Source organism: Monodelphis domestica, chromosome 1 (genome assembly GCF_027887165.1).
Source record: "Monodelphis domestica isolate mMonDom1 chromosome 1, mMonDom1.pri, whole genome shotgun sequence".
In the NCBI taxonomy this organism is placed as follows: domain Eukaryota; kingdom Metazoa; phylum Chordata; class Mammalia; order Didelphimorphia; family Didelphidae; genus Monodelphis; species Monodelphis domestica.
The window spans coordinates 172,375,906-172,389,136 of NC_077227.1; the positions used below are offsets into that span (position 1 = coordinate 172,375,906).

General features: G+C 35.0%; 1 protein-coding gene across 1 annotated transcript; it reads left to right on the plus strand.

Annotated features, from left to right (window-relative positions):
- Nucleotides 1–4,320: 4,320 nt before the first annotated feature.
- LOC100619751 (olfactory receptor 11H6-like) lies at nt 4,321–5,289 on the plus strand. The gene has a single exon (XM_056815768.1). The coding sequence runs from the start codon at nt 4,321–4,323 to the stop codon at nt 5,287–5,289; it is 969 nt and encodes a 322-aa protein (XP_056671746.1).
- The last annotated feature ends 7,942 nt before the right edge of the window (nt 5,290–13,231 follow it).

Genomic DNA, 13,231 nt, shown 5'->3' on the forward strand with positions numbered 1-13,231 from the left:
TGGTAGTATCCCTTGAGAAAACCACAGCTTTAGACCAAATGTCTCCATGAGGAAAGAGGCATATCAGGCATAGTGGAGGAAATATAATAATGGCATCACTGGGGGGAAATAAAAGAACTTGAGGGCTTATCATTTTGCAATCACTAAAAATAAGGCACACTTGAGCATTGCATGGCACATGGTTATTTCTCCCACTGTCCCTGAGGTGAGATCTCTAGAGAATGAAGTCATGGCCAAGAATGGGATAAGTAATAGACAAAATATACAGTTGATTGCCTAGCTGATTCCTTTCTGAGTTAAAGGTGAAATTGAACCTTTGAATGAAAGACAAATGACAATACTTCATAGATGATCCAGAACTCTAGGATCTTGGGTTTTTTGAAGATGTGTAAGTGTATATTGCATAAGGAAGTCATTATGTGCTTCTTAATGTCCAGTTAATTATAAATGTTACTATCATATAAGAGCATGAATACATAAAATTGCTACATTAGATGAATGCTTCCAATTACAAATAATTTTCTATATAGAATGCTAAGTAATTTATTTGCAAAATTTCCTATTCCTTCTTACAGGGCAACATTACGAAAAAAAAATTCTTATTTGGCAACAATATATGAATTCGAAAACTTTACTAAAATATCCTAATTTCATACCTCTCTTTTCTGATAACTAAAAGGGACATCAACATATACATGGTCTAGATGAAATTAGTAGAGGGGAAGTCAGGGGTAAACTATAATGACTTTTTTACCCACAATAATTCAGATTAAAATAGTCTTTAAAAATAGGAAATGTAGCAATGAAGTGACAATAAAAAGTCAAATGGAAAGTGGGTTTGTTTCATTCCAATTTAATTAAACCAATGTCAAGAACAGGAGCTAGATTCCTCTGTGTTTTACTTGAAAGACAAATATGAAATTTTAGAGGGAATGACAGAGTGACACTGAGAAAGGCACTGGACAGGTCATGCCCTTTGGCTCCCTACTGTGAATCATGTGGACAATGCATCAATATCCTGAACAGACACAGCTAAAGGAGGAGGACAGTTGGAACAATGATGGTCAGGAAATAGAAAATAGCATTGCCTCCTTTTTCTTCTGTTTCTTTGTGGTCCTACATCTTTCTCTAGCTCCTTCCATGTCTCTTTTGATAAAAGTTACCTGAATGACAGGGCCACATTCCAGACAGAATGAGGAACTTTTCAGGTGGATTTCTTACCCTGCAGTTCTCTTAAGTTTATGATACTACCAGATAAAAATTAAACAGGGAAAGAACTTTTCCAAAAGTTGTGCCCCCAGATTCCTGTGTCTTCTCCATTTTTTTTCTTTGTATGTTGATGGTATGTCTGTTAGCATACACCATCAGTTCCAGTATATAACTATACTTTACTTCATGGTAAGGATATTTGGAATTTTGTCAAAACTTAGTTCAACAATTAAATCTTACCTAGTCCCTTCCAGCCACTGTCTCTCCTCATTGTCACTTTCAAACCTGAAGTTTTCAAAATTGAAGATCCTTCTAGTCCTTAATGTTTGAGTTAGTTACAGTGCTTGTTATTTTCCTACTTTATTTTCACCTTTCAATCTAATGTTGAGTTTTTTTAGCTTCAACTATTGGCCTTATGCTCTCCTTTTAATACAAAGAAGATGTTATCAACTCGGCACTAAGAGAACTATATCTTTCAGTTATTTTTCTAGCAGTGATATTACATTGGTACCTTTCTGTTCATATCCTCTTCCCTGGAATTCACTGTAATCAATGGCTTACATTGACTATTCCTTTTTTTTTTTGCTTTCAATCTCTGAATATACAAAAAGAAACCTGTAACCTAACTAGAATTCCGACAAACTGATCAATGACTGCACTGGGAAATTCCCTAGTCAAATTGGTTAAGAAATATATGACACAATTAAGTCTTTAAGAACCTGGGGGATGAAGGGAATTGGGAAGGAGAAGAAAAAGGGTAAGGAACAAGCATATATTAGCATCTACAGTGTGCTAGACGTAGTGCTAAGTGATTTACACATATCTCATTTAATTCCTTCAGCACTTGAAGGCAGATGCTATTACTAGCTCTGTTTTCTAATTGAGGAATCTAAGGAAGAGAGAGATTGACTTGCCCAGAGCCACAGACCTAATAAGTGTCTGAGAACAATATTAAATGCATGTTATTCTAATTGTTCTCCCAAAGCTATCTCCACTGCATCATCTAGCACCCATCTATTAATGAGATGGTTCATTTCTTCTTTACAAAAAAGAGGAAAACACATATACACACACAGACACTTCCCTTTGGCTTCTGTGATTGTAATTTTAAAACTTTTTTTTTTCAGAAAAAATCACAAAAGAAAATTGTGAGTAAAAGGGACAAAAGTTCAACCCTAGACTACAATCTTAAAAACCAATGACACAACTCACTTTCTATCACATTAGGAGCTTAAGACTAACAAATTAAATATCCAATATAAATTATTACATGAGGTAATATTAATTCTTATAGGGAGAAGCTAGATAGCTCAGTCAATTGAGAGCCAGGTCTAGAAACAGAAGGTCCTGAGTTCAAATTTGACATCAGACCCTTCCTAGTTGTGTGATCCTGGGAAAGTCACTTAACCCCACAACATAACCCTTACCACTTTTCTGCCTTGGAACCAATACTCAGTATAGATTCTAAAATGGAAGGTAAGGGTTTAGGGACTATCATTTACTTCTTTTTGTATAAATGCTCATTACAGTTACTAGCACAGAGTAGCTGGAACTTGAATGTTTATTGAATAAATGAATGAATGCCAGGAAGACTTGGGTTTAAGTCTCACCTCTTACAACTATAACCATGACCCCTGAGAAGATCAGTTAATTGATCAATGCCTTGCACAGTTCTGATCTCTTAATTAGCAAGAACAATTTCTAAGAATTTGAAGAATTTTGTAGACCTTAAAGCCCTGTATAAAGATAATATACTATTATTTAAATAGGGAGTTGGAGACAGCTAAGTGGTACAGTGAATAGAGTTCTGGTTCAGAAATCAGCAATACCCGAGTTCAAATTTAAATTAACATACATCCTAGGTATGTGTGTCCCAAGACAAATCACTTAACTATTATATGTCTTGGTTTCTTCAACTGTAAAATGGGATAATAAATATGGAGCTAGTAGACATTTCCTTCTGTTAGTCACTGAAGTTATCAATTCTTCCTTGTTTAATTGAACTTGTCTATATTACTTGTATTATTTCTGTATCATGAATTACAAACTAGATTTGAGGGTACATTTCCTACCATTTTTCTCAGGCAACAAAACCATTAGCTTCAGCCCTGTAGATGGAAAATAGTTCTTATCCCATATTGTAAAGGAAAGCTGTAGTTCTAACTTCACATAGTGACTTCACTGTGGAAAGAGTCAAAGAGATACAAAGAAGATAGATCATGGGTCTTTCACACTTAGTTTAGGTCTTGTAAGCTTCTTGACACTCTTTCTAATCTATTTCCTATAGTAAGTTCATCAGTTTTGGAGAGTCCATTGCTATACTCAAGTCCCTCCATGATATTCTTAATTTTTTCCTCCAAGAGATCTAACTCCAAGCTCCAAATAATAATAATTAATAATAGCTAATAAGTATATAGTGATTTAAGATTTTCAAAGTACTTTACAACACCAACTCATTTTGTTCTCACAATAACACTGAGAAGTAGGTATTATTATAACCCCCATTTTACAGTTGAGCAAAAAGTTTGAGAGAGTTTTTGTACAAGAATCACACTACTAGCCAGTGTCTGAAGTTGGATTTGAACTTAGGTCTTCTTGACTCCAATTCTGGCATTCTATCAAATGCACATCCCAAGCTAATCCTTTGGATTCTTATTGCCTTTTCATTTTTTTCCTTTAGTGATGAGCACAGTGCCTCACAGGAATACTTCATTATTTCAGAGATCTACTGTTTCATCAGTATGGGTTCAATGTTCCCTCAACAGACACAGATCACAATGTCTCTATGACATGCTCATCAAGAGTTGCTTTGTCCTCCAACCTCATTATCCTGTGATCACTATAGCAAAGAGGGTCTCTGAACTTAATGCTAGTACTTAAGTGTTTAGACTACAGAGCCCATCACTAAACTTGAATCTGAAGCCTTGTCAACTTGGTAGAACAAGCCAGAGTTTGTGCTCTATTCGTGTAGCTTTCAAAAAATCAAGGATTATTCACCTTCCATAAAGATATTAGAAAATGACTTTTCGACCAGAGACTTTACATACATTCATCACTTAACAAAGGTTGGTTGTATTGAATTGGAATTTTATCTTCACAAATTGGAGAGAAATGAGGCTTTCAGAGACTCATAATATCTCTGGCACCGTGAGGGAATTCATCTTGCTTGGTTTCCCCTGCCGCAGGGAGATTCAAATCCTGCTCTTTGTACTGTTTTCTATGATCTACACCCTCACCATTGTGGGAAATACATCCATTATCTGTGCTGTGTGGTCAAGTCGGCAGCTCCACACACCTATGTACTTTCTTCTAGCTAACTTCTCCTTCTTAGAGATGTGTTATGTTAGTTCCGATGTGCCCAAGCTATTAGCTAACATCCTCTCCCAGAAGAAGACCATCTCTTTCGCTGGCTGCATCCTTCAGTTCTATTTCTTCTTCTCAATGTGTGCCTCTGAAGGTTACTTTCTTTCTGCCATGGCATTTGATCGATATCTCGCAATCTGCAGACCTCTACACTATCCCACCATTATGACCCAAAGCCTCTGTGCAAAGCTGGTTTTTTTCTGCTGGTTGGGTGGCTTCCTCTCTATATTGGTTCCTGCAATTCTTATGTCTAAGGTGCCTTTCTGTGGTCCGAATATCATTGACCACTTTTTTTGTGATTTAGGGCCACTGCTGGCTCTGTCCTGTGTTCCAGTCCCCAAAACTACTCTGACGTGTGCAACTGTTAGTTCTCTCATTATCTTTATTACTTTCCTCTACATATTGGCCTCCTATACACGTGTCCTGAAAGCAGTGTTAAAGGTACCTGCAGGCACAGGAAGGAATAAGGCTTTCTCCACATGTGCCTCTCATTTTGTTGTGGTGTCTCTCTTCTATGGCTCAGTCATGGTAATGTATGTGAGTCCAGGGTCTAAGAACCAACCTGGAATGAGGAAATTTGTGACCTTGTTCTATTGCATGGCAACTCCATTCTTCAACCCCCTGATCTACAGTCTCCGGAACAAAGACATGAAGGATGCCTTAAAGAAAGTCTTGAGTGGATTGTCCCAAGACTTTCCTAAGGGACATGAAAAATGAGATGGATCTGCCCCATCATCATTGTCTCAATGATGATCTTCATCAACCTCATGAACAGATTCACAAGACTTCTAGAATTCTTATTTCTGAGTGTAAAATTTGCTACACTCAGAAGAATGAGGCACTTGTATCTCAAGGTTCCCGTCACCTATTTTCAAGGAAACATCATATTTTCAGTACTCCCTTTACCCCTAGCAAAACCACACACAATTTTTACTCTCTACAATATCCTTGGAATATATAAATTTAATGCTTTCCTTATGCTTAGAAATGGAAAAATCAGATTTTCTATGTCATGCCTAGGGCTCATTCAACTGTGTATGAATTTTAGCTATTTCCTAACACTTTTAAATGTTTTTAAACTTTCTTACTCTTTTCTGTAGCCATCTACAGGTATATCTGGAATATAGGAAAGTAGCTGTTAAAGAAATAAAAGAGATTTAAAAATGCAGAGAAAAAAACAAATTAATTATCCCATTAATGTACACATACATATGCACACTTTCTGATGGGGGAGAGGTTCAGACTTGTAATTACATTGGAGCAGGGAACTCTCAGTGTGGAAATTAAATTCCACATTCTATCAGTGTAAATGAACAACTGCTTTCAATGTATAGTCTGCAAGAGTTGTCTACAACACTGACGTGTCGAGTGATTGCACAGGGTCATACAACCAGTATATGTCAAAAACAGGACTTGAATCAAAATCCTCCTACCCTTGAGGAATACTTATTCACCTTGCCATCCTACTTCTCATTTTCCTTATTATATACAGGTGATGTCCCCTCATTGGCCATGAAAGAAGAAATTAATTTAGCCTTCCTATAAGGAATTAGCATTTAAAGGTATAACTGGATAAGCATAAAGATATGGTAATATATACACACATCTAATATTGTTATATCCTCCATGATGAAACTTAATTAGACCTTTTGAATGAGTGAAAGATAAATCAATTGGTTTGGGGAATGTATATAGGGAGTCATTGAATGAAATCTGCTATTGATACACTTCAGGGATCCCAGAACCCAAGCACTTAAACAGAGACTGAGAATATTAGTGCTAGAGTAATGATTGTGGTTAGATCTTCTAAAATCAGATGACCCTACTGAGGGGAAAGAAATTTAACCACTAAAGCCACAGGGAAACCGGAGGAAGCTACTTTTTACAACATAATCAGAGGCAGCTGGGTGGCTCAGTGAACAGAGAGCCAGGCTCAGAGATGTGAGTTCCTAGGATCAAATCTGACTTCAGTCACCTCCTAACTGTATGACCCTGGGCAAGTCATTTAACACCATTCCTAGCCCTTATCACTCTTCTGCCTTGGAACCAGTACACAGTATTAATTCTAAGACAGATGGTAAGGATTTAAGAAAAAAACACAATCAAGGTGGGATTCATATTTGGATCCTTCTTAGGAGCTGGTAGACCAGTCCAGAGAAAAAGAATAAGGTGAAAAGCTGTCCATTAAATGGAGACTCATGATGCAAACAGTAAAGTAAGGAAGGTCATGGGATTTCAAAGTGAAAGGTCATTAGAGGTTTTCTAGTTTAAGGGTTTTTAATGTATGGTCCATGGTCTCTTTTTAATATATTGATAACTGAATTTCAGTATCATTTGTTGTTTTTTTTTTGTAGTCCCTTATATTCTATTTTGCATATTTTAAAATGTAATTGTGAAACTAATCCAACGATTTTGGAGAGCAATTTGAAGTTAAGCTCAGAGAGGTTATAAAATTGTATATACCCTTAGACCTAGCAATACCACTGCTAGACATGTTTCCCAAGGAGGTTAGGGTAAATGGAAAAGAACCTATATGTTCCAAAATATTTATAGCAGCTCTCTTTATGGTGTCAAAGAACTGGAAATTGAGAGGATATCCAGCAATTGGAGAATGGCTAAATAAATTGTGATATATGGTTGTGACAGAATACTACCGAGCTCTAAGAAATGATGAGCAGGTTAATTTCTTTAAACTTGGAAAGGCATACATGAAATAATGAAGAGTAAAGTGAGTAGAACCAAGGGACCATTTTATACAACTACAGAAGTAATAGTTGAAGAATGACTTGTGAATGTCCACCTCCAGACACTGATAAATGATAAATGAACATGATTATTTGATACATTTCTTGATAAGTTGATAAATAAAAATAAGAAAGATACAATTTATATATACATCTTTTTATCAGGCCATGCTCTTTATTAGGTAACAGGTATCAGGTAACAACTCTGTGATACAGGGAAAGGAGGGAGGGCTTGAGATACCGGGAAATAAATTCTATTAAAAAATAAAATTAAATAAAAAAATAAAAACAGAATTTTGAGATGTCCATAGATTACACTAGAATATGATTTGTAGAAAGGTTAAAATCCACTAATCTATTCTAATTTCTCATTTTACAGATGAAGAAACTGAGATAATATTATATATATTTATATATGTATATGTATATATACATATATATATATATACACTTCAGTTTTGCTCAGCTCTAATAAATCTAATTGAAATCTTCCTTCATGAAATTTCTACTCAAGGTCAATTGGTGAGACAGTAAACATTTGTTAAGTACCTACTATGTGTCGGGCATCATGCTAAGCTTTAAGGATCCAAAGAAAGGTTAAATTTAGCCCTTGCCCTCAAAAATTTCATAATCTAATAGAGGAATGAACACATAAACAACAATGTACAAACAAAATATATAAAGGATTAATAAAAGATGACCAACAGAGAGATAGGGCACCAGAATTAAGGAGAATCAAGAGAGGTTTTCTGTAGCAAGTGGAATTTTAGCTGAGATTTGTCAGAAGTAAGGAAGCCAAGATTAGAGATAAGGAGGGAGAATATTTGAGATATGAAGAACAGACAGTGAAAATGCAGTCCAGAATCAAGAGATGAAGAATCTTGTTCAAGAAATACAAAGAGATCAACATCATTGTACTGTACATACAGGGTGAGAGTGGCAGTGTAAAATGAAAGAAAACTGGAGAGGAAGGAGGGAAGAGTCAGATTACAAAGGGCTTTGAATGTCAAAGATAGGATTTTATATTTAATCTTGAAGGTAGTAGGGAACCATATTTTCCTTTTTTAGGCTGAGCAAAGGCTTTAAAAAGTGCTGATCTCCAGAGTACTTGCATAGAAAAGGACCAATAGGGACAATTCTTAGAGAGGTATTATGCCCATTCCTTGGCTTGACTCCCTGATAATTTCATTATTTGAAACTTGGAAAAAATCATGAGAGGACCTATTATTCTGAACCTGATTTGGACCAAGAAGAAAGTATCAGTTGCTGAAGTAAAAATGATAAGAACTTAGAAAGGAAGTAACCAATCACATGCCAGAAATATGCCCTAGCAAGGTAACACAACAGATAGAGAACTAGGCCTACAGTCAGAAAGATCTGAATTCAAGTTCAGCTTCAGATATTTAATATCTATGTGTCCTGAACAAGTCTCAGTTTGCCTCAGTTTCTTCATTTGTAAAAATGAGTATAATAATAACACTAGTCTCCCAGGGTTATTGGGAAGATCAAATGAGATAAAAAAAGATATAAAGCGCTTAGCATATAGTAAATGTTAGGGAAATTTAATCTTTGTTATTATTAATATAAGAATTCATTATAGAGAAGAGGGAAGTCAAGCACTATTTAACAAGTCACTCAATACTTTTGGAAATCATGTCTCAAAGTGTTCATGAGAGTTTACATGAGATATAATGTCCTTATTGTTTACCAAGGAAATCAGACCAAGAGAGACTAAGAGCTCACAAAAGTAAAATTCTTATGGTAAAAACAGAACAACAACAACAACAACAACAAAAACATTTCAAAGAAAAAGAACAGGAATTGGCTGAGAAGACATGGCAGGGAAGGGTCTTCTCACCCTTTCTTCTTCCCAGTATTAAAAATAGGGATTACTCACCTATAATTGAGTATATGTGCTTTCTTAGAGAAAGAGACTGAGACTGTATCTCAAGTACCTGAGTGTCTCTTTGAATACAATAAATATTACTGAACTGTTAGAAATGGCAGAAAGGAGAAATTCAGGTATACCTGAGAAGACTTGTATGTATTGCTGAGAAGAACCCAGGAGCAGAACCCAAATTATTAGGATCAATAGACAAATTTATATAATAGTTACAGTAAAAGAAAGAAAAATAATAGCTGAAACCCTGTAATGTTGGATGGATTTTTGCAGGGTGTTCTGAGAAATATCTAAAGAATAGATTTATTTGCTTTACGTGATTGCACATGTAAAATTTATACAAGATTGCTTAGCATCTCACGAAGGGAGTGAGGAAAACAGAGTGGGAGAAGGGAAAAACTGAAACTTAATTTTTTAAAAATTATTGTTAATAAAAAGGAAAAAAAATTGTTTAGCTAGTAATCCAAAATGGTGGGGGAAAAGGGAACATTCCAGCTGAACTCTCCCAATATTCTCCTCTAAAAAACTTTAAGATGACACCTTGAATAGAATTTTAAAGCAGCAAAACCAAGAAAAGATCAAGGTAAAATACCTTTTCATCTAAGAACAACTGAAGAGGTCAAAAGGAGATATCTATAACATAGGGGTGGTTGCTGGATGGGGGCACAGTGTTGTAGAAACCAACTTGGAGTGGTGGCAGCAAAAATAGTACCAAGAGCTCTCATTGCCCTGAAATTGCACTAACTGAATATCTGATCATAAAGAGATTCCATAAGTCCCCTGTGCTAGTATTAGGCACAAAATTAAGTGCCATTTTAGTTCATAATTCCAGAGTAGAGAGGAACATTTGTGATTGCCAGGGAACAGTTCCAGGGTCCAGTTCCATGGCATAGAGGAATCTTTGCTGTCACAAGAGTGCAGGAACTATATTTACAGGCTGTAGATTCTGAGAGGAGGCAAGTTATAGTCATGAGAGAGGAGGTACTATACTTTGCTAAGCAACAGAGTATAATCCAGGAGAAAAGAGACCACAACTCTCTCCTGATCACATCATATTGGAAGCATCAAATAGGTAGAGACCCCTAGAACTAGATGTAAAAATAACAAGGAAAAAATAAGACTAAAACTTGGGATAATGCCCTCCTTTCCCAAGGTTTCTAACATAAAGTTCCAGGTCAGGAAAAAGATTAGAAAAATGAACAAACAAACAAACAAACAAACAAAAAGAGAGAACATGGCCATAAAAATCTACTATGATGATAAAGAAGCTCAAGAAACAAACTCAGAGGACTACAATGTGAAAATATTTACAAATAAAGCCTCAAAGAGTAATGTTTATTGGACACAAACCCAACAAAAATTCCCAGAAAAACTAAAAAAAGTAATATTTAATAATAGGGGGGAAATAAACTCAAATAAAAAAGTAGATTAAAAATGGGAAAATAAATTATTCATAGGACATATAAGGAAATTATTTTTAAATGATTAACTTCTTGGTAAAAGAAGCACAAAAATATTAAAGAAAAAAAATTAATAGAATGGGTCAAATGGTTAAAGAGGCACAAAACTGTAGAGTCCTGATAAGCAGGGTCTACAAAGAGGGGATTGTCCTTTGTGATAGGGACCTGAGGAGAGGTAGGGAATCAGGGAACCAGGGTGAAGAATGACAGACACGGACAAGTCAGAGTTTGAATAGGGCAGGCAAACCCCTATGATTTTCTCCTTGGGAGAAAAATATGAGGATCAATGGATTATGAGGTAGAGGAGAAGATTAAGGCAGAGAATGCATAGCTGAGAGGGGCTGGAGCCTCGGGGGAGGAAGAGATTCAGAGAGAGAGAAAGAGGAAGAGGATCAGGAGCAGAGCAGAGATCCAAGAAAGGGGAGAGGAAGTTCCAAGAGAGGAATCTTGAGGTTGCCTCTGAATTTATTCCTGTCTCCCAAACACCTAGCAATCACATCACAAAGCATAGACAATCATGATTGGGAGGCAAGGTAGAGGTAAGGCCTTTGGGCGTGTAGATTACAAACCACACTTTCCCGGGAGAATTGACTCTGAGCATGTTAATGAGTTTGTCCTAGGCAAGGGCCACATGGCCAGGTCAAGGTTACATTCACAAACATCATTAGTATAACCTTATGCCTGAAGACACAGTTATCATACAATCATTCATGATTCATAGATGTGAATATGCTTGGAATGCTACAAAAACCTCACTGAAGAAAATAATTTCTAAAAATTAGAGTTGGTCAAATTGGAGCTAATATCTCTAGGAGATAAGAAACAATAAAGCAACATAAAAAATGAAAAAATAGAAAAATGTCAAATATCTAATCAGAAAACCAAATCACTTAGAAAATAGATTGAAGAGAGACTCTTAAAGAATTAATGAACTACCTGAAACTAATGAGGTGAGGTGAAGATGATAAAAGTGAGAGCTGATTAAGGAAAACTGATCAGAAGCAAAGTGGATTTCTGAAAACAGTCAGAAAGAGACAGAGAGAAGGAGAAAGAGAAAAGGATAAGCAGAAGAATAACCAAAAAATGGAGGAAAATTCAAAGCAATCATAACTGGGAATATGAATGGAATGAATTCATCCATAAAAAAGAGGCAAATAGAATGAATTAGAAACCAGAACCAAAAATATGTTGTTGAAAAGAAATACACTTGAAACAAAACACACACACACACACACACACACACACACACACACACACACACACACACACATATACACATACACCCAGAGTTAAAAATAAGGGGTAAAAATAGAATACATTGTGCTTCAGCTGAAGCTAAAAAAAAAAAAAGCAAAGAGTAACAATCATGATCTCCTACAAAGCAAAAGCAAAAATATATATAATTAAAATAAATAATCAAGAAAACTTTATTTTGTTCAAAGACACCATAAACAATGAAGTAATATCAATATTAAATTTCTACACTAATAATACAGCATCCAAATTCATAAATGAAAAATTAAATTAATTTCAAGTAATAGTTAGACTACAGAGTGACCTAAATTTTTCCTTCTTACAATTAGATAAATCCAACAGCAAAATAAATGAGAAAACAAAGCAATTAATCAAATTTTAGTAAAGATAGATATGATAGCTCTCTAAAGAAAATTGAATAGAAAAAATATACCTTTTTGATTAAATATATATTGCACCATCACAGAAAATGACTATGTATTGCAGCATAAAACCCTTACGAATAAATGCAGAAATATTGAATGCACTCTTTGGAGACCATCAAGCTGTGTGAATTCCATACAATAAAAAGCCATGAAGCATAGATTTTAAAAAAAGAAAGAAGAAAAACAAATTATCAGTATTGAAAATTAAAAGAGTAAATGCACCAACAATGGAGATGAAAATAAGGCAATTATTAGGAGCTATTGTGCCATATTATGTGCCAACAAATCTGACAATCAAAATGAAATGTATGAAATACATGAACAGAAATTGCCCTGATTAAGAGAAGAGGAAATAGAATACCCTCTTAGTAGAAGAAATTGAACAGGCCATAAATAAGTTCCCTAAAAATTATTCTCAGATTCAGATGGATTTACAGGCAAACTGTGCCATACATTTAAAAAGCAACTAATTTCAGTACTATATAAACAATTTGAAAAATAGGTTAAAAAATAATCTCCTCGAATTTCTTCTATGACACAAATGAAAGCAAAGAAGAAAACTACAAATCAATATCCCTAATGAACAGTAATGGAAAAATTTTAAACAAAATAATAGCAAGAATTCTATACCAATATAACACAAAGTTTATACAGTGTCTACATTGACATTTACATCAGGAATGCTGAACTGGTTCAATATTATGAAAACTATAACCATAATTGGTCATATCAATGACAGAAACAGTAAAAATCATATAGCTATCTCAACAGATGCAGAAAATCTTTTTATAAAATAAAACATTCATTCCTTTTTAAAACATGAGAATAAGTGGAATCTTTCTTAAGATGATAAGAAGTATCCATATAAAACCAAGA